This window comes from Pomacea canaliculata, linkage group LG4 (assembly GCF_003073045.1).
Source record: "Pomacea canaliculata isolate SZHN2017 linkage group LG4, ASM307304v1, whole genome shotgun sequence".
Lineage (NCBI taxonomy): Eukaryota > Metazoa > Mollusca > Gastropoda > Architaenioglossa > Ampullariidae > Pomacea > Pomacea canaliculata.
In genome coordinates, this window is record NC_037593.1 from 8,578,235 (window position 1) to 8,596,777 (window position 18,543).

The following is an 18,543-nucleotide window of genomic DNA, read 5'->3' on the forward strand; positions in this document are numbered from 1 at the left end:
TAATGATCTTTTATTATTAGAAAGCTTTATCTCATTGTAAAAAAAAGGAACTTGCTAAACCAAATCACCTAAATTCCCGCTTTTTTGTGTTTCTCCAAATTGGAAAAAGAAAACTTGTTATTAATGGTTGTTGGGTAATCTTCAAATAAGTGGTTTTTTTTTTTTTTAAGAAGGCGAAACAAAAATCATTTTCATGGGTCTATTTTAAAAACGTTTTGGTTGATAGTTGGGTTTTTTCCCCGTTTTTTCTGTTCTTTTGTTCCTTGGTTCTGTTGATAAGGTTGGGCCGTGCTCTGGTTTTTTATTTGTTGTGTGCGGTCGAGTTGTGGTGGGGTGTTGGGGCGGTGTTGTGGGTTTTATTAATATTACAGTTAAAAAACCAGGTTTGTCGTAACGCATCCCAGGTGGTGGTGCCCCCTTCTTGCCGCATTGGGGGAGCAATCCAGAAATCCCCACCCTGCCCTTCAGCTTTTTTCTCAACAGTCCCGCCGTGCAACAGGGTGGGGGCCATTCTCAGCCCCCCTCCCTTACTTCTTTCCTCCTTCCCCTCCCCCCTTTACTCTGCCCAATCTTGCCACACATTGTCAGGGTGATGCCAGCGGATACATTACTTTGAAAACCATGTGTCAGTGACGTCCATCCCTTTCAAATCATTGGCGAATGCCCGAGTCGCATATCGAAAAATAAAAAAAATTCATTAAAGGACCTATTATATTGATGTAAAAGTAACTTCTTCTTTCAATAGAAAAGCTTCAAATGGGAATAAAGGAAAGACCTAAAGTACTGAACAGAAAAAAGTCACCTCGTGCTTCTTTATTTTATCCTGTGTTTATATTGTGGTAGTAACAGTACATCAGGATGGCATCGTTGTTAAATAAAAAAACAGACACATTGAAATAACAATTTAAAACAGTGAGAGACTAACAGATTTTCTTCTGTTTATTTGATTTAATTGTTTATATCTGTTATTTGAGAGAAATTGATTGCGGATATACGTTAAAGATACACCCTAAGCTCAGCGCGTACAACGCCAGACCGAAAACGTCCGTCTCCTTCAGGCAGGTGGCACTAGAAAGCCTCGCACAGCGTCAGAGTGTCCATATCGCCTAACAGTTAAAGTCAAAAACAGAGATTCATTTCACGACCCAACTGTCCATTTACGTGCCCAAAAGTGAATCGTTAAGTCCACTAGTCTTGATCACGCTACTGATACGCAGGGTGTGGCTCCTGTATGGAAGGGAGGGCAAACGGGGTAAAATATGTTTTGGATACGGTTTTTGCCACTGCTTATGTGTGAAAATGGAATTTCACACGTTGAGATACGTGTAATGTCCTTTGATCCATTTTCGAATTTCTTACAATCGAGTGGCAATGTCGACTATGTCTGATATGACTGCTAACATGTGTTTTAGGAAGAGACTGACGTGGTGCTAGTGAGAATGTTCCGTGCCGATCAGCAGCAAGAGCACACAAACATTTATATGACTATATATTGTAGTAGACCTGCCTAAGTATGTTTAAATTTTCAAGTTAAAAAAGAGATGAGTAACGGTCAATAATTTTTGTTTATAACATGGCTCACTATGTTGGTCAGCAGAGAATGCGTCGGTAGTAGTCCAAAGGTCAGCCCATCGACACAATAAAAGATCAGACGATTATTAACAACATGGTTTGTGTCCCTAGCGACAGTCGGGAGCTTTTTTCATTCTGTTACTTACATCCGACAAGTAATCCTCCCCTCGCGCTCACCATCCATCGATTACATTCGTATGAACACTACTACACAGCGGAGGCCCACAAAACAAGGCGAATGGCAACATACACATTCAACAACAGCTAGACTTCTTCCTACTAGGTAGAAGATAGTAGAAGTGAAAGTCCGTACCAAGCATAACAATTGTTGGGTGCGGCGTGGAACAGACCGCCAAGACCAGCAGACAAGCAGACAGAACAAGAAATGGGAGGCCTTTGTTGATCCGCCATCGCTGTGCCAACGGCACAGATGAGGACAGATATGATTAGGACTACTGGTACATTAGACAACAATAAAAGTAAAGATTTATTGTGCAGCAAGGTCATTAAGAATATATGTAACTCGTAATCAACACAGGAATTCCTGAACATGATCTCATTTTCAAATGAGCTCTCATCGTCTTTCTGAATATGACAGTGTGTTTGGATTAATCAATTCTGCATTGCCACCTTGGCTGTCTGTTTATATCTGTCCTTGTTACGTGACCGACCTTAAAGTATCTATTTGATTCCTTTGGAGTACTAGGACAATGTGTTCTCTTTTATCTCTCCCCCATGTCTTATCTTTAAATTTAGTCATTTGTAGTATAATAAAAGCGTGGTTGCGCGGGCACACTGATTTTAAGCAGGAGAGCAGTGCAATTCATATTTGTCTCCAGACCTTCTCATGTTGTAAATTTCTAAGAATTGTTTCATAATACAGAATCGTCGCCCCAGAGTACAGTCTACGTAAAGTATCATACATTAGTATGTTGTATTTGGCCGGGTAAATATATATTAGGGCAATAAAATTTTTAAGGAATGATGTCTGAAACAACTGAGTCTTAAGTTGAATAATGAATTTGCAGGTGTTTTACCCTGTAAGATCCCAATAACTAATATAAAGTGATTCCTATCTACATGGATGCCTTTTAATCGGCAGGTCCAAAAATAATGTCTGTTGTGATACTGGTTAAGGACCACAATAGCACATCTATGTTAATTGCCAATCATCCTCTCTTCTCTCTCTCTTCACACCACACAACATTATGTGAACACAGTTCACAAAATGGGACAGGCACAAAACGATAATAAAATTATGCATAACAGTATATCATATATTTTGTTAACTAAACAAGGAACATTAAGTAATGTTCAAGGTTTCTGTGCATAGCTGCTAAGCTTCGTACAGAACGGTATCTTCTCCATCTGTTGGCAAATTATATTGAGACCAAACATAACCAAAGTAGGAGAAAATCTAAACCTTACACTCAAGGAAAAGTATATAAGTACATTCTTGGAATTTTCTTCATGTCTTTATCGTAAATGTATATGGGTAACTGGGGCGTTTATAAAAATACTCAAGAAAAGAATCCACCCACTAGCTTGGGCTTTTGGAACACAACAACGTCGTGCCTTCATCAGCCATCACCGGCCGATGCGACAACGGTAAAAGTCGATTCGACTGCGTCATCCTTCAATCTGGCAAACTACATGTCTCACCCAAAAAATATTCCTGGCAAGTACCTGCAGGTGGCCAGCTAACGGTCGCCATAACTATACCAACAATTAATGTACGGCTAAGCGCTAATTAAGTGTTATCAAAGATGATATATCAGAAAGATCGCTCAGTCGGTCGATTTCCTTCATTAAACATTCAGTCTGGCAAGCGGCTATATATCTCCCTTCACTTGGCTGTGCATGAGTCGCACATTTATTATACTAGTCTTCATAGATCGCAATTAATGTTCCATGCAAGAGTGTATATTTAATTGTGTTGTTACTTGGGTATGTACGTACCATTTCTGTTTGGTGTAGTTTGATACTTTTCTACACATTTTTTCCCAGCTTACTTTATTAACGAAATGATTTCAGACACATTTTAAAATTCAAATTTTGTTCTTTTTTATTATTACATTATTTTGTTCTTGTGAGCTTAATAGTTTTCATATTTGTTTACTGCAATACTCAGAAAAGTATATTAAAAGATGACGAAATGAAAGGACACACACACACAGGAGAGGGGAACAAACAAACAAAGATGGATTTGCTGAGGTATGAAGTCAGTCGTCCCTTGACCACCACGCCTTCTCTCTTAGCCTTGAGCAGATCGTAAACAGAATGACGGAGCAAGGACTGAACTCTGATCTCGTGCTTACGAAATTCCCCAAGCTGGGTGGTATCGTTGTAAAGTCTTTGGTGTTATCTTCGCAAAGTGAGCCGTGTACTAGGTTACCGGTTTGCTAAGGTGAGTCTCGTCAGCCGCTGTGTCTGTCATTTTGTTCCCCGCGACCGGTGCATGAACCGTTAAAAGAAATACGTTTAAAAATTCCAGTTTTGCACAAGCAGAGAAAATATGTCTAAAAGGAAGGCTACTAGACTAAGTTTAGCCTATGCGTTATTATTCGGCTATGTTAAACACTTTAAATTTATTTAAAATATGTGTTTTTGGATGTTTCGTTGGAAAAGATTTTCTCGGGGATCATTTTGCGTATGGCCTCTGACCTCGTAGTGCGCACGCACTTCATGTGAGATAACTCCATAAGCAAATCAAACGAAACCGAAACTGAAAGTTAAAATTCTTGCCGGTGGCGAAATTTCTCAGTAAACCGTCATTAATTTCTATAAAAATCCACGAGTACGCTCAGACAAAACAATTAATCTACAAACATTCAGGCTCTACCCAAGCAACTGTCAGGTAAGCAAGCGTTGCACCGAGCTGGCTCATGATGCCCACTGCCATAATAATATACATTGTATATATACTGTATATAATCATATCGCGAACTAATAACCCAATATATGTCTGTGATTATATATCATAATCACGCTTAGTTCATCTGTGCAGAGGTACGGTAAACTATCAGTCAAATTAGAAATATATTTCCTTTCTGTGATAGAAAACAATATTCAAGATTGTCGATCCGCATTTATGTCTTAAGATGCATTTATTACTTTGACATCTCTCACTACCCAAATTAAAATTTGATATAATTGGAAGGTTTTGAAGGGTTTTTATACATATTACTAAATCTTAGAGTATTCTTCATTAAGCTGTATTCTCATATAATGCTGATGCAGTATAAAAAAAAAGATGTGTGTTCCTTGCCAGAAGTTTTTGACCTCAAGGCCCTGCAAATATAAAGTAATGAGGGCTCAACACAGAATATAAATTTTGAATTATTTCCTAAAAGCGAAACACACATACCTATGCACTATTTAGCACAGTGTTGTTGATGAGTCATATGGCAGATGGCATTAAGTTATTTGTAATACATTTTGACCTTCTCTTTTTGGCAATGAATGTATTGTCTGACCAGAATCAATGAAAGAATTGTGATAGGAAGTGGGAGTAATCCTTGGGATATGGTTGTCTTTGAGTGCAGATGAAACAAGGCCTTAAAATTTCAACATACAACTTTTCCTGCAATGGCTATCTTGTTGAGCCTGGCGCTTCTTCTTTATTTCTTGTTGCTGAAGTGTGCAATGAAAGAGCATGTGGCCTGACTTTGAATGACTTTGAGAACTTTTTAGAACCTTCATTCTGATCCCAGTTTTCTGAGCATAAGCATATGACTTTAAGATCTTCTAAATATTTGTAGCAGAACCTTTTCTAAACACCAAGACCTGTAATCTTTAGTGGGTTAGGTACATGTGCATGACTGCAAATGTCTTTTAATTGTAGCAAATTCTATACTGATGAAAATAACCCATAACTGATCAAATTGGATTTGGTGTTCTGGATGCTCTTGAGGGTAGATGTGTTTTATATTTATATCTTTATCTATCTGCCTTTCTCCATCCCTTGTCAGTGCAAAAAACTAACCTTATGCATCGTCTTCACAAATACTGTCAGTGTGTGTCCCTTGTACTTTTTCAAATTAAATTTATTTCCTGTGATGTAAATTCAACTAGCTTTAAGATTTTTTGGTGTGATTTACCAATTTATCTTTTTATGAGACACGAAAATGATGAGTTATTACACACAGTCTCCTTCTCTACATTCTCCTTGTTCAGTATTCTGTTTTTAGAAACAGGTGGTGTATTTTGCTAAGTTAGTAACTTATTTGCATTTTAACTTGCCATTTATAATATTGTGTTATATTGTAAGATTAAAGAGTGGTGGCACATTTAAACAACATCAGCATACTCTATGCTATATAAGCTAGCAATTGTGTGCACCACTGAATATTTTTATTCTCATTGATAGTGTAAATCACACCAGGATTACATCTACCATTTCCTAAGCCAGCAATATAAAAGAACTTTTTAAAAACAATACACTCACAAGTTAGTAGTATTTTCTGTTCAGTTAGCCATACATCATTTAGTTTTGGTATTCACCAAATCCTTTTCTCTACACAACTGTGATACAAATAACAAGTCATGTTTTTTTATTTGCTGTTCAGGATGTCATAGGATTGACTCTAAAGCAAAGCAGTAAGATAAGCATGCAAAATATCTTTTTTTAACCTAGCCTCAGTAAACACATAGCAAGTTATGGGGGATTTTAATTTATTAAAAAAAAACGTAAGTAAGCATAGTGTTGTATTTTCAGACTTGACTAACCAAAAAGGATGGAGGAAGAAGTAAATCAGAATCCTTGTGGTCAATCCTGTCAGCCAAGACCAAGAAGAAAGCATGCCAGTAGGTCAGCAGAACATAAAGACAGCCTGAAAGAGTTGCGGAAAAAACCAAAGGCCAAAACAACTGAACTTTACGTCAAAATCCATGATTTAATCCAGGATATGGCACTGCTGGGGCGAGTCCTCACAACAAAGGTAAACCTGGAGGGATTTCACCTTTTACCTCTTGAAAAGGATGTCATGAGATCAGACACCTGCACATACTGCAGCCTGATCTGTCCAAGTAAAGATCTGGCCAAGAGATTGAAACATCTACTGCTGAAGGATCGGCACATGTTTACACCTCTCATTGACTGCAACTTTACAGGATTTGACCAGAGCGAGGTCTTACAGAAGCGAGCAGAACAGCGTAAAGAGGAACTTAGACAGCAAGCACAATTTGAGCTGGAAAAAAAGTCTACAAGAGCTTTAAAAGTCCATGAAGAGAAATTGCAAGCTATTATGCTTCAGATTGACCAGGCTAAAGGTAAATTAAACAACCTTTACACAGCCACACAGACTAAAGCTGAGATTTCAGCTCTGGAAGCTAAAGTAGATGAGAACATCAGACAAAAGGAAGAGTTTTGTGGTGCTGTGGATGAGTTTAGAAAACGTGTGGCAACGGCCCTGAACGTCACTAATTTTGAGAAAACGGTAAATGAAGCTCGCAAGCAGTTTGGCATTGAATGCTGTCGGTTTGAAAAGTCTCTCCCAATGTATGCCAGACGTCGGGACATCGTCGATCTTGTGAGAAGTAACCAAGTGTCCGTGATCCTCGGTGAAACAGGTTCTGGGAAAAGTACTCAGATGGTGCAGTATCTTCTAGAGGCAGACTTCTGCAACAAGGGTGCTATCGTGTGCACCCAACCGCGCAAGGTTGCCGCCATCTCCTTGGCGACGCATGTGTCATCAGAACTGGCGACCAATGTAGGTAAAGAGGTCGGGTACAAAGTCGGCAGCAAATGTAGGACCGGGGATTTGACCAAGGTTATATTTATGACTGATCACTGTCTGCTAAACGAGTGCCTTGCAGACCCCACCTTGAAAGCCTTTTCTTGCATAGTTGTAGACGAGGCACACGAAAGAAGCCTGTACACCGATCTGTTGCTGGGCATGATCAAGCGGTGTCTGCAAAAGAGACCGGAACTCAGGGTGATCATCACCTCGGCAACCATCGACCCAGAAGTATTTGTAAAGTTCTTCGGCAACTGCCCGGTCCTGAAAGTTTCGGGTCGCACATTTCCAGTGGATGTAGTTTGGCTAGATGACAATAACGAAGAAGACGAGTTTGAAAACTACATGCAGAAGGCCGTGAAGAAGGCGGAGGAGATCCATTTGAAGGAAGCGCTCGGAGATATTCTTGTGTTTCTCACGTCGCCCTTGGAAACAGAGAAATGCTGTGAGGCTTTTCAGCAGAGTTTGGCAGGACGGAACGACTTCCAGTGCTTTCAGCTACACGGCCAGCTTCAGGCTGATGAACAGCAGAAGGTTTTCGAGCCTCTGGGTAAAAACAAACGTAAGATAGTGTTTGCCACGAACTGTGCTGAGACTTCTATCACGATTGACGGGATCAAGTATGTGGTAGACACCGGTGTTGCCAAGGAGATGCGATATGATGCCAAGAAAAACAGCAACTGCCTGAGCGTGACCGTGGTCAGTCAGAGCTCGGCGGAACAGAGGAAGGGGAGAGCAGGTCGCACTGCGCCGGGCAAATGCTATCGTCTGTACTCGAAATGCAGTTATAATGCCATGGACAAAATCACTCTTCCGGAAATCCTTAGAACTCATCTGGGACAGGCTGTCCTTAAACTTGCAGAGTTGGGAGTTGGACCGGATATGTACGACTTCGTTCAGTCCCCTAGCCAAGAAGCCATTGAAGCTGCGTTGGAGTCGCTGGTGCAGCTGGGAGCTTTGTCTGCAAACCACCGAATCACAGAAGAGGGGCGTTGGATTGCAAAACTTCCCCTGGACCCACGGTTGGGGCTGATGACATTGAAGGGTAAAGCGAATGGTCTTTTGTTCGATGCTATTGTCCTTGCTGCCTTAACGAACTTCGGGAGTGTTTTCTACAGGGGCACCACCACTGAGGAACATGAGGAGCATGATAAATCTAAAACCAGATTCAGCCAGACCACTGGAGATTGCCTGACCTCCTTAGCCGTGTACAAGGAATGGCAACATGTGCCTGAAAAAGAAAAAAACAGATGGTGTGTTGCCAACAGCATCAATGCTAAAGCCATGAGATCCACCAGGGACATGGCAAATGAAATAATCAAGACTCTTAAAAAAGAGTATAATCTGGAAGTAGCCCATGAGTTTTCGGACAAAGAAACAACAGAAAACTGTCTGAGACATATGATTTTTGAGTGTTATATTGGCAACCTGTGTCACTATTTAGGCATGGAGAAGGGCCGGATACTTTGCCGCGCGTGTTTCAAGGCAAGTTCACGTGCATCCTTCGTCTTGTCTGACTCCTTAGCTAGCAACCCTGAATGGGTCGTTTACGAGCAGCTGAATTAAAACATCGAGAGATTTCATCACAGGAGTCACGCCAGTCGACGAATCGTGGCTTGCTGATGTCGCTGTAGAAAATGTCGGCCTCGATGTTGAAGACATCCGTAAGAAAAAAGTGATGAATGTGTTCACACAGGCGGCAGGATCTCATGCCTTCTTCTCGCTGGTAGGTCCTCGCTTTTGCCGGCTAAGAGAGTATGAAGATTTGGGGAGTAGCCAAGGCAAGTTCTCTGTTGTGGTGGTGGAAGCTAGTCGTGAAGTAAAAGAAGTGAAAGTTTTCTCTACAGAAAAAGCGAACGAGCGTCTCGTGAAACTACTGAAGGAGAGAGTGGAGCAGTCGGCACGAGAGCTTGCACGTGAAGACACCGAGCAGCCGGTCGGCAAAGAAGAATCTAATCTTCGAGTTGTCCTTGGGACTGGAGGAAAGGTGGTTGAGGTACTGATGCCTGATGAAAGTCGAAAAGTTTTCATTCATCGCGTGACAGAAAACAGCACGGAAGAACATATCTTGGCAAAGTTCCAGCAGTTTGGCGAGATCCGACTGTGCAAAAAGTTTGACGAGGGCGAGAAATGGGGTTTCCTGATATTTAAAACTGTGGCAGAGGCTATCAACGCCGCGAAAGAGACCGGAGATGACGAGGCTGATGCTGGTGAGCTAGAACGCCGACGTCCACTGAAGCAGAACGCAGACTTCAAGGCTCGCCTCAAATGGTGCCGCAGACCTTCCAGAGGATTCGGCTACGCCTCCATTTCGCCAGCTGAGTATGCCACATGCTTGTTGAAGAGATGTTTTCATGTCGGCAGTGACCTCATCACGATAAAGCCAGCACGGAATCAGGAGAATTCCTTATACTTCCCCTCATTACCGAGAGCATTGAGCGAGGACGTGATCAGACGTTCGCTTTTGCACGAGCTGGACTATGATGAAAATACAAAAGGGATCGTAGAGCGTGTTACAATCGTTCGCCAGACACCATACGAGACGACAGATGCTGAGCTCAGGGATCTCGAGATGACAATCAAGAAAACGTTTCAGGTTCATCTTCCCTCTTCGCAGGTGAACGTTACTGTTAAAATGCCTCCCTCAGCGAACTCTGTTTTTTTCATAGGCGAAGCAACTTTTACCGACCCTATTGACGGAATACAGGCTTGCAAACGTCTTCAGACAGGATTTTGCGTTAATGATCAACCCGTAAATGTGGTTCCTGTAATTTCTGCGACGATTACTGTCCCCATCCGGATACTGGAAGCAGTAGAAGCAAAAGTGAAGAAGTTTTGAAACCACTTTTCTGGTCTTGCTGTCATTGAGTCAAAACCGGTCCAAAAGGAAAAATGCATGTTCTTCATCAAAGCGTCTGAAGTGGAGGACGTGGTAAAAGTAAGAAATTGTCTTAGCGATGTCTTCAAAGGCGACGTGCTCGACTGCAGCAAGACTCCGGGTCTTAATCATCTGCTGATGTCGGCGGTCGCAACTTCCTGCGAGAAACACAGCAGAAAACAAGCACTTACATCACTATCGACAGTCGACTGGGAACCATTGCCATCTACGGCACTGAGGCAGCCTGCACTCAGGTGCGAACTAGAATCAACAACTATCTTGACTTGGTTCAGAGTGGCACAGTGGAAGAGATGACACTGAAGGGCGGAGACAGGCCCGCAGGTGTCTTGAAGGCGCTTCTCACGGAGTACGGAGAGGACCTGGACAGCTTCCGAGCCTCCTCGGGTCTCTTTGCTGTCTCAGTCGACTACCGAAAACACAAGCTGCGACTGACAGGATCACCCGAAAGTATCGAGAAAGCTCACGACATAGTTAATAAAGTTGTCGAGAAGATGAAAAAGTCGTCGAGAAAAGATGATGAGGAAGACACCATCGACTGCGTGATCTGCCAGTGTCCCGTTGAAGCCAAGGAGCTGTACCGCCTGGAGCTGTGCGCTCATCCTTACTGCCTGGACTGCCTGAAGCACCAGTGGCGGTGGCCGTCACGACTCGCTCCTTGCCTGTTGTCTGCGGACGCGAGGGGTGCGAGCGCGAGGTGGCCGTACGCGATCTGACCTTCTTGACCCGTCGAGGTGACGTCAACATGTCGGCGCTGACCGCTGCTGCCCTCTCGGCGTTCGTGATGCGTAGCGGAGGCGCCGCCCGATTCTGCGTCACGCCCGACTGCCCCGTGGTGTACCGCACGACGGCCGAAGAGCACGCCAAGGTGTTCGTGTGCCCCGATTGCAGCGTCCGACTGTGCACCGCCTGCCACCAGCAAGCGCACGACGGCATGACGTGCGCCATCTTGCGGGCCAACAAGGACGGCAGGCAGGACGTGGAACTGTGGGCCAGACAGGACCCGACACGACGTAAACCTTGCCCTGGGTGTTACACGCCGATCGAGAAAACTGGCGGCTGCCGGAAGATGTTGTGCACCGTGTGCAAAACCATCTTTTGTTGGATGTGTTCTAAAAAGTTTGCGTCAGAAGGCGCCTGTTACGAGCACCTTGCGAAAGAACACAGGGGGATCTTTGGTGAAAATTAATTAAGAAGTATAGATCTTCGTTTGCGCGAGAAAAACCATTATTTTATTTATTTGGTACTTCTGCATAAACATGAATTCTTTTTTTTTTTTTTAGTTTACTTCTTGTTACTCCTCGAGGAGAATAGTGTCGCAACACTCTTTTATTGTGTATTATGGCAATTTTGTTGTTGTTGGGGTTAGGGCACTACATTATAAGTGCAATGGATGTGCTTTTATGGACGTGCTTACTTTTTTAACACGACACAGCTGTCTATAAGGGACTAAAATATTTTTATCAAAAAAAATTTGTAGAAGTGCACTTGTAAGGACACAAAAAAGACACTCACTGACTGAGAAGCACTGACTCTCATGAGATCAAGTCATATTGTTTGTTTACAGCTATTTGCTGGAACATGTTACACGTCACTTGCACGTTAGTGTATGTGTAATATATATTATAATTTGTTATTTGTGTGTTTTAGCTTTTTTTCTGAAATTCAGTTTTCAATCCCAAAATGATCGCAAATTTCATTTATTTGCCAGACTGTGTTAAACGTTCATCCTCAATTGTTCCGTTCAGAGGTGGGCTTAGAGAGTTACTGCCCTCAGAATAAACACCATTTCCTTGTCAAACAGAAACAATAATTTTGTTCTGCGTACTGCCAAGCTTTCTGATGCCTGTTACCTTTATGGTTACTGTAAAAACTGACCTAAAGAATGCAGTTTGGTAGGGAATGACTTTGACCTTAACGAAATGTGAGCGAAACGACTCCGAAGACAACAGCCTGTCAAACAGTTTTACTGATCATGATGATAATTGTATTTAGTATTTCACAAAGCCTAACAATCTCAATTCGACAAAAAATGTTATCAACACAAAATAGTTGTCATTCCTTTTTATAAGATGGATGGATCGGTAGAGAGATAATCATTGTGGAAAAATTTAATCAAGAAAAATGCTATTTATGCTGACTAAAACAAATATTAAGTAAGCCTGCCTTCTGTTCTGTACATTCCAAAGATTCTTCCACTATAACGTGAAATTATTTTGGCCGTGCTATGTATCATATATATATATCAGTTTATCGCTCTTTTAAAACAGTTTAATAAAGAGTAGAGCTTTTCTTATTCTTGAAAAACATCCTTTGTCATTTGACAGAAGTAGGGGGGAGTAATCCATAGAATATGCTATCTTTTTCATCAAACAGCATGATGATTTTAAAATATTTTTGATAAGAGAACATTTTGAATGTATATATATGACGTCTGCTGCACGTGCAGGTTTTGTGTAAACCTGTTTAAACTTTCAATCCTGTTTTGCAAATTTCATCATACACTTGATCGTGCATGCACGCACGCACGCTCGCGCACACACTCACCATAGATATAACTGTCTTTGAACATGACATGTAACAATTTTAACACTATTAGTCCCTTTTCTCTGTCGCTTGTTCTTTCTTTATCTTTGTAAAACCTGTTTTCTTCCTGAAGATATTTACTTCTTCCTGAATGGGTGTCGGTTTCTTATTAAATTACAACGTTTTTGTAAACTATAAGTTATTGATTGGTTTTATAAATAGTTATGTTCCAGTGCATATATACTACATCAGGGGTCTCAAACTCATTTTAGCATGTGGGCCGCAGTGGAAAGTAACAGCCAGTCAGCGGGCCGCACCACGAAAAGAAAATGTTTTTTCATTAAATTTTACGAACACTACTGTCACTGCAGTTAAATGCTAAAATAAAGTTTTTATAATTATTAATTACATTTAGTGTAGTTTATTACATGCACAGGCAGTTTAGTTTATTAAAATAAGTTGACGCTGTCTATGTCACTAATAACGGGGGTAATTTTCACTGCGGGAGTTAATCACCAAGAACAACATACATATACACCGCGGACGTGGCCGAGGGCCGCACAAAGTTTTTTCGCGGGCCGCATTCGGCCCGCGGGCCGCGTGTTTGAGACCCCTGTACTACATTAAGCGACTGAAATGTAGCATGCAGACCTGTGGAAATTGATTTTATATGGATAAAAATTTACAGAATGGGTAGATGCGATTTATTTATGATTTTGTTATGATTTACTATCATTACTAACAAACTTTATGAGCAGACAACACGATGATCGAGAGCTATAGAATAGTTAAATGTGCTAAATAAGCTTATTCTAAGGAAGTTTTTAATGGCTGGTTATTTTGAAAAATGCTGTTTCTGTCATCAGTTGCGTTCGAATTAGCCTATCTTATAAATTAAAGGAGGGTGTGCAAACTGGCAATTTTGTGTTTTGTTCTGTGCGAGACCTGTGCATATTTTCACCGTTTGTTCGATGCTTCCCAGACGTGGCAGGAATATTTCTGACGTGTACAGGAAGGTCAAAGATTTTAATTGTTTATGTTTTTCCTGTGCTATTTTCTCCGTTATAACGTTACTGGTTGGTCAAAATTAAGAAAAAATGTACTACGCAGACCAGAAACATACCTGGACTAGATGAGGTTCATTTTTTACGTCTAATTTCAAGGGGACCTCATGAACGAGAGAACTGGGGGCGAGTGAGCAAGTTGCACGAGGGCTGGCAATTTTACCTGCCCCAACATTACACCACCAGCTTCTTACCTCTACCTTTTCCTCACCCACACCTACCTGACGACTGATTTGATCTAACCCGAATTGTTTGAAGACAGGTGTCACCCAGGTACATCAGACGGTCGGGTGGCACAGGACTGGCTCTCCTGAGTAAAAGTGTCAAGACAAAATATAAACAGTTCTTGACAGGTACATTTTTATTTTAAAGTGTTGAACGAAAAATATTGCTATGAAGGCAATTGTTCGTTGTTCGTCGGCACCACACAGTTAGGTACCCGTATTACATGGATGCAGTTCTGTGCGATTGTACGAACACAACTTTTGAATGCAGTGTTTTGTTGATGGTACACTTAGAGACAAGTACAATAACACTAACATGACTAAATATGATCACATCAAGTGTAACATCAACAAGTGTTTTGTCGAGAACAGTTGAAGAGTTATTAAGTGTATATTGTGTCGTAGTTCAGGCCAGCATCAATGAGAGCACTGAATGTAGTGTTTAGTAAATAATACGACGCTGTGATTCTTCACCATAAGCAGGGCCGCCGAGAGCCAGCCCGGGCCCCCGGGACAGACGACCTCTCCGGGCCCCTTGTACTTGTAATCGTAAATTATTTTCCCAGTAAAAGAAAAGGAGAAGAAGAAAAAAAAATCCACTGACCAAGGCCGGGCCCCCTTGACAGCCGCGGGCCCGGGTACACCAGACCCGCCTGTTCCCCCCTCTCGTCAGGCCTGACCATAAGATATGCTTTATTATTAATAGTAATTTTTCTCTGTATTCTTTTGACTAGTAAAAATTCCTGACTTATCCCGCCATGCAATCACAATGAGCTTCCGTAGTTACGGTGGCTCCAATGATCATGTGAATTCGATGTTGCACTGACCGAGTGGGGCTTGAATAACATTTGGCCTGAATGATAATCTAGCCGGCTCTACAGCTTCCAAAATGTTTGACTTCGTGAACGTAGCTGTCTTTAAAAAAAAAAATGCTGTGCTCTCTTTGACGGAGACTGGATGAGATGGTATAAAAATTAATGATCGCCCAAGTCACGTGGCAGAAACAGAAGGTTCATTCGACACGTCGCCATCAGCCATGTTTGTCTCACACCCAGTACCACGCGCGCCGCCTGTGGGCGGAGCAAGAGGCGGGGTTATTAGTGGTTAATAATGCGCATGCGTCATGATTAGATATATTTGTATTGGGCGGAGTTGTGTGCCTCGAAACCTACCGTGTACATATTATAATCACGCGTATTGAGATATTAGACTTTGACAACGGTGTTTCCCCCAAGAAACTGCGCCTAAAAGCCCTTAATATTATACACGTACACGATTTCAAATATAAGCAGCATATCACTCTCGATATTGTTAAATGTTCTAAAAGTTTTTTTAAAATTCTATTTACTGTATGAGGCATCTGACTACAGAGGCGGATTTTTGAAGAAAGGTGTATTTCTGAGCACTTAATACCCGGCTATCTCTTCTAGTATGTTATACAGTTGATAATTGTTCACTGTATAATCTTTTCTTGTTTGAGGTGAATGTGCGCTGAAAATACGGTGTCAAAATCAAATATCGTCATCTTTTCAGTTTCCTGACAATTTAATCTCGCAAGCCAGCATTTGTGACAGAATGCATGCGGGACATTGGGGGATTTTTGTTGGTTGCTTGGATTTTTTTTTTTTTTTTTTTTTTGGGGGGGGGTGTTGTTTTGCTTTTTCTTGTTGTATGTGCGCTCTCCCGTTCTTCCATAAAAAAATAAATTAAAAAAAAATAAAAATCAGCGACATCACTGTTGTTCATACACTAAAACACAATCACACACAAATATTTTTCATAATTTAATGAAGAAAAATATGTAATATACCATCCCCAAAAGCGCCGAGACTAATTTAGCTCATTGAATCACTGTTATTGGAGAATAGAATGTCAGAATGTTGGATTAGTTTATCCTTTGCAAGTTATTTAATAAAAATAATAATGGGAACTTATTAACGCGCAGCATCACGACCAAGATAGATCGGACTCTCTGTGCAGACCAGTACTGATAAATGAAAGATAGCAGCCAGTAGACAGTGAGGTATAGACACAGTGAACAACATAAAGATGAGGTACAAGATAACAGCCAGTAGACAGTGAGGTATAGACACACTGAGACTGTCACTTTTTATTTCCACAATTTATAGGAGCATTCACGGAGGATAGGTCTGGATGATTGTCTGATGATGCTGAATGATTTATTTATGTATAACCTCTGTCTTGCACGCGAAATATTAGAAGTTTAATAAAAGCGAAATTGTTATACTGCAGGAAATGTGATAAGCGAGTAGTCGTTTTATGCTCAGAAATGTGTGTTTGTGTGGGATTCAGTTCCATCCGCAAACCACTCGCCGTCGCCATCGTTCAGACTCTGCACCATCATATCTTTCCTAACTGCGGTGGTCACAAGGTCACTGATGCAAGAGCTGCAGGCCACTTCCTAGTGAAATAAAAGTGTATCGGAAATAAAAATGTTCCTTAAATTTTCGCCTCTTGTTGCACAACGTGGAGTTTTATTCTCTCAATTGAGGCATCTAGAAAAAAAAAATTGAGCCACCCGTGTCCGCTCGTAGATACACAACTCTGCAAGACATACAAAAGCCAATGATTACCAATAACCTTTTCGTGCTCACAAAAAATACAAAAATACATTGCAACCGTTTTCTTTCGTTGAGAAGAGCTGTGAGAGGTATAATTACAGAAGTGCTGAAGAATTTGCATTGACATTTGCAGACAGTAGATCGGGTGCGCTGCGACTGGGCGACAATGGATTACGGAAGACGGATTCTTTCCATCAGATCACTTTGGCGCGAATCGTAATTTCATTCTGATACGCATGTATCATCGCAATCACACGTTAGCATTGATGGTTCACTCGAAAGACACGAAAAACAAAAGCTATATCATGATGACATCATTATTAAAAAAGGATTTAACAAACATTTCCTGACCCCTTAAAAGTAGAGCCTCTAGGTAAGGCTGCACACGAGGGGTGGGTGTAGGGTCGGCTTCCATGGTATACCCGTCTGACAGTCTTGATCTTGGGGGATAATTTCTTCTTTTTGTTATGGAGCATTCTGGGCCGTATCCCCCGCCTGCCACTGGGAGCCAGGTGGGGTCCTGCCTGGGGGACAGCCAAGCCGTATCCGGTATCCCCCGCCTGCCACTGGGAGCCAGCATTGTAGGGAGGGGGCTTAGTCCATTTGATTGCACATTCTGTTCATATCGTAGAGAGAAATAGAGATTAATAAGAGGCCAAAAGAGAAAACAACTTGCTGACCCTGATGGTCACGTGACGTGCAGGAGACGGGAACGTGACGGTGGTAGAGTGGCGCCAGAGATGGACCTGGGCTTACGGCGACACGGCCAACTACGCGCTGTTTGCGTGGACCAAAATCATCGGACCTGGACTCACTGTTGTCCCCAATTCCCAATTTGGAGCGTCGGAGATATTTGGTGAGTGAATAACAAATGACAACTCTCTATTCACGAGGGCGATAGAATAAGATAACAGTTATGCTTTGTATAACATCTAGCCTTTGGTCTATACTGTGTAAAAAATTTAAAGTGCACTACATCCCACTACATTCCAAAAAAAAAGTTTAATTATGTATACAGGGGAGGCAGTCTACTAGAAGTTCTGAGGCCGAGTGCGCAGGACGCTGCTAGCTCCTAGCGTGTTGGCTAACGTATCGCACGCACGCACACACACACTCACATAAAAGGTTCATCAATTTGATTTGATTTGATTTGATAACAGGTTCATAAAACTAGCATCCAGCCAGCAGTTTAGCTACCAACTTCGCGTCGGGTATTATGACCACCATAAGAGCTGCGCATGCGCAGGCTTATGGTTGTAGATCTCGTGTTTTTATGGAAGATGGTGCAGAAATCACAAAATGGTGCAGGTAATACGGGATAGTTGACAGTTTTATCTAATTTAAGGATCGACCAAGGTCCTCACGCTTATGCGATTTTGTTTTGATGATAAAGCTTATATTTGTTTTGCTGTGACAGCGAGGGGCATGACTGTTGCTGCGTTTAGAGACAGAAATCGTGAGGTGAGTCAGACGATTTGTTTTCAGATTCTCTTGAATCTCTCACACCACACACACACACGTGTGCACTCTCACCTGATTGTTGACAAATTCACACCGAAGTCACACATTTATAAATATAATTATAAGTAATAATCATAGCGTAAATGTAAATCTGTTTAGTATTTGGCATGTTTGTTGAACGCTCTTTCTTGTCCAAGCTGTACTTCATTATAGTGGCATCTCGAGATGTTCTTATCGCAGAGATACGAGGAATACCAACGACAAGGAGGAGCGATTATTGGCAGATAACCCGCCCGGTACACCGCAGATATGACGAGCCTTGACAAGCGTTCTGACGGACTGGTATGCGCCGTTATCCGCATTGTCAGGTGACATTGGTTCAGCGTCATTCGCTACATTTGTAGCTCCTTCTGCATATTACAGTACATTGTAGCTCGCGTTACAATAAAACATTTTTTAATCGTTTTGTTGTTCGCATCA

At 41.8% G+C, this 18,543-nt stretch overlaps 1 protein-coding gene and 1 long non-coding RNA gene across 2 annotated transcripts; both read left to right on the plus strand.

Moving 5' to 3' along the window:
* The first annotated feature begins 4,291 nt into the window (after positions 1 to 4,291).
* LOC112561498 (ATP-dependent RNA helicase DEAH11, chloroplastic-like) lies at positions 4,292 to 12,975 on the plus strand. Its single transcript, XM_025234033.1, is given in 7 exon segments — positions 4,292 to 4,429; positions 6,290 to 8,765; positions 8,767 to 8,821; positions 8,824 to 8,870; positions 8,872 to 10,142; positions 10,319 to 10,859; positions 10,904 to 12,975. Coding segments are annotated over 6 exon segments (4,863 nt in total). The 5' UTR covers positions 4,292 to 4,429; positions 6,290 to 6,308; the 3' UTR covers positions 11,396 to 12,975.
* Positions 12,976 to 17,286: 4,311 nt separating this feature from the next.
* Positions 17,287 to 18,525, plus strand: LOC112561118. Its single transcript, XR_003098653.1, has 3 exons — positions 17,287 to 17,458; positions 18,020 to 18,063; positions 18,304 to 18,525. It is a non-coding gene; the product is annotated as an uncharacterized LOC112561118 (long non-coding RNA).
* Positions 18,526 to 18,543: the final 18 nt, after the last annotated feature.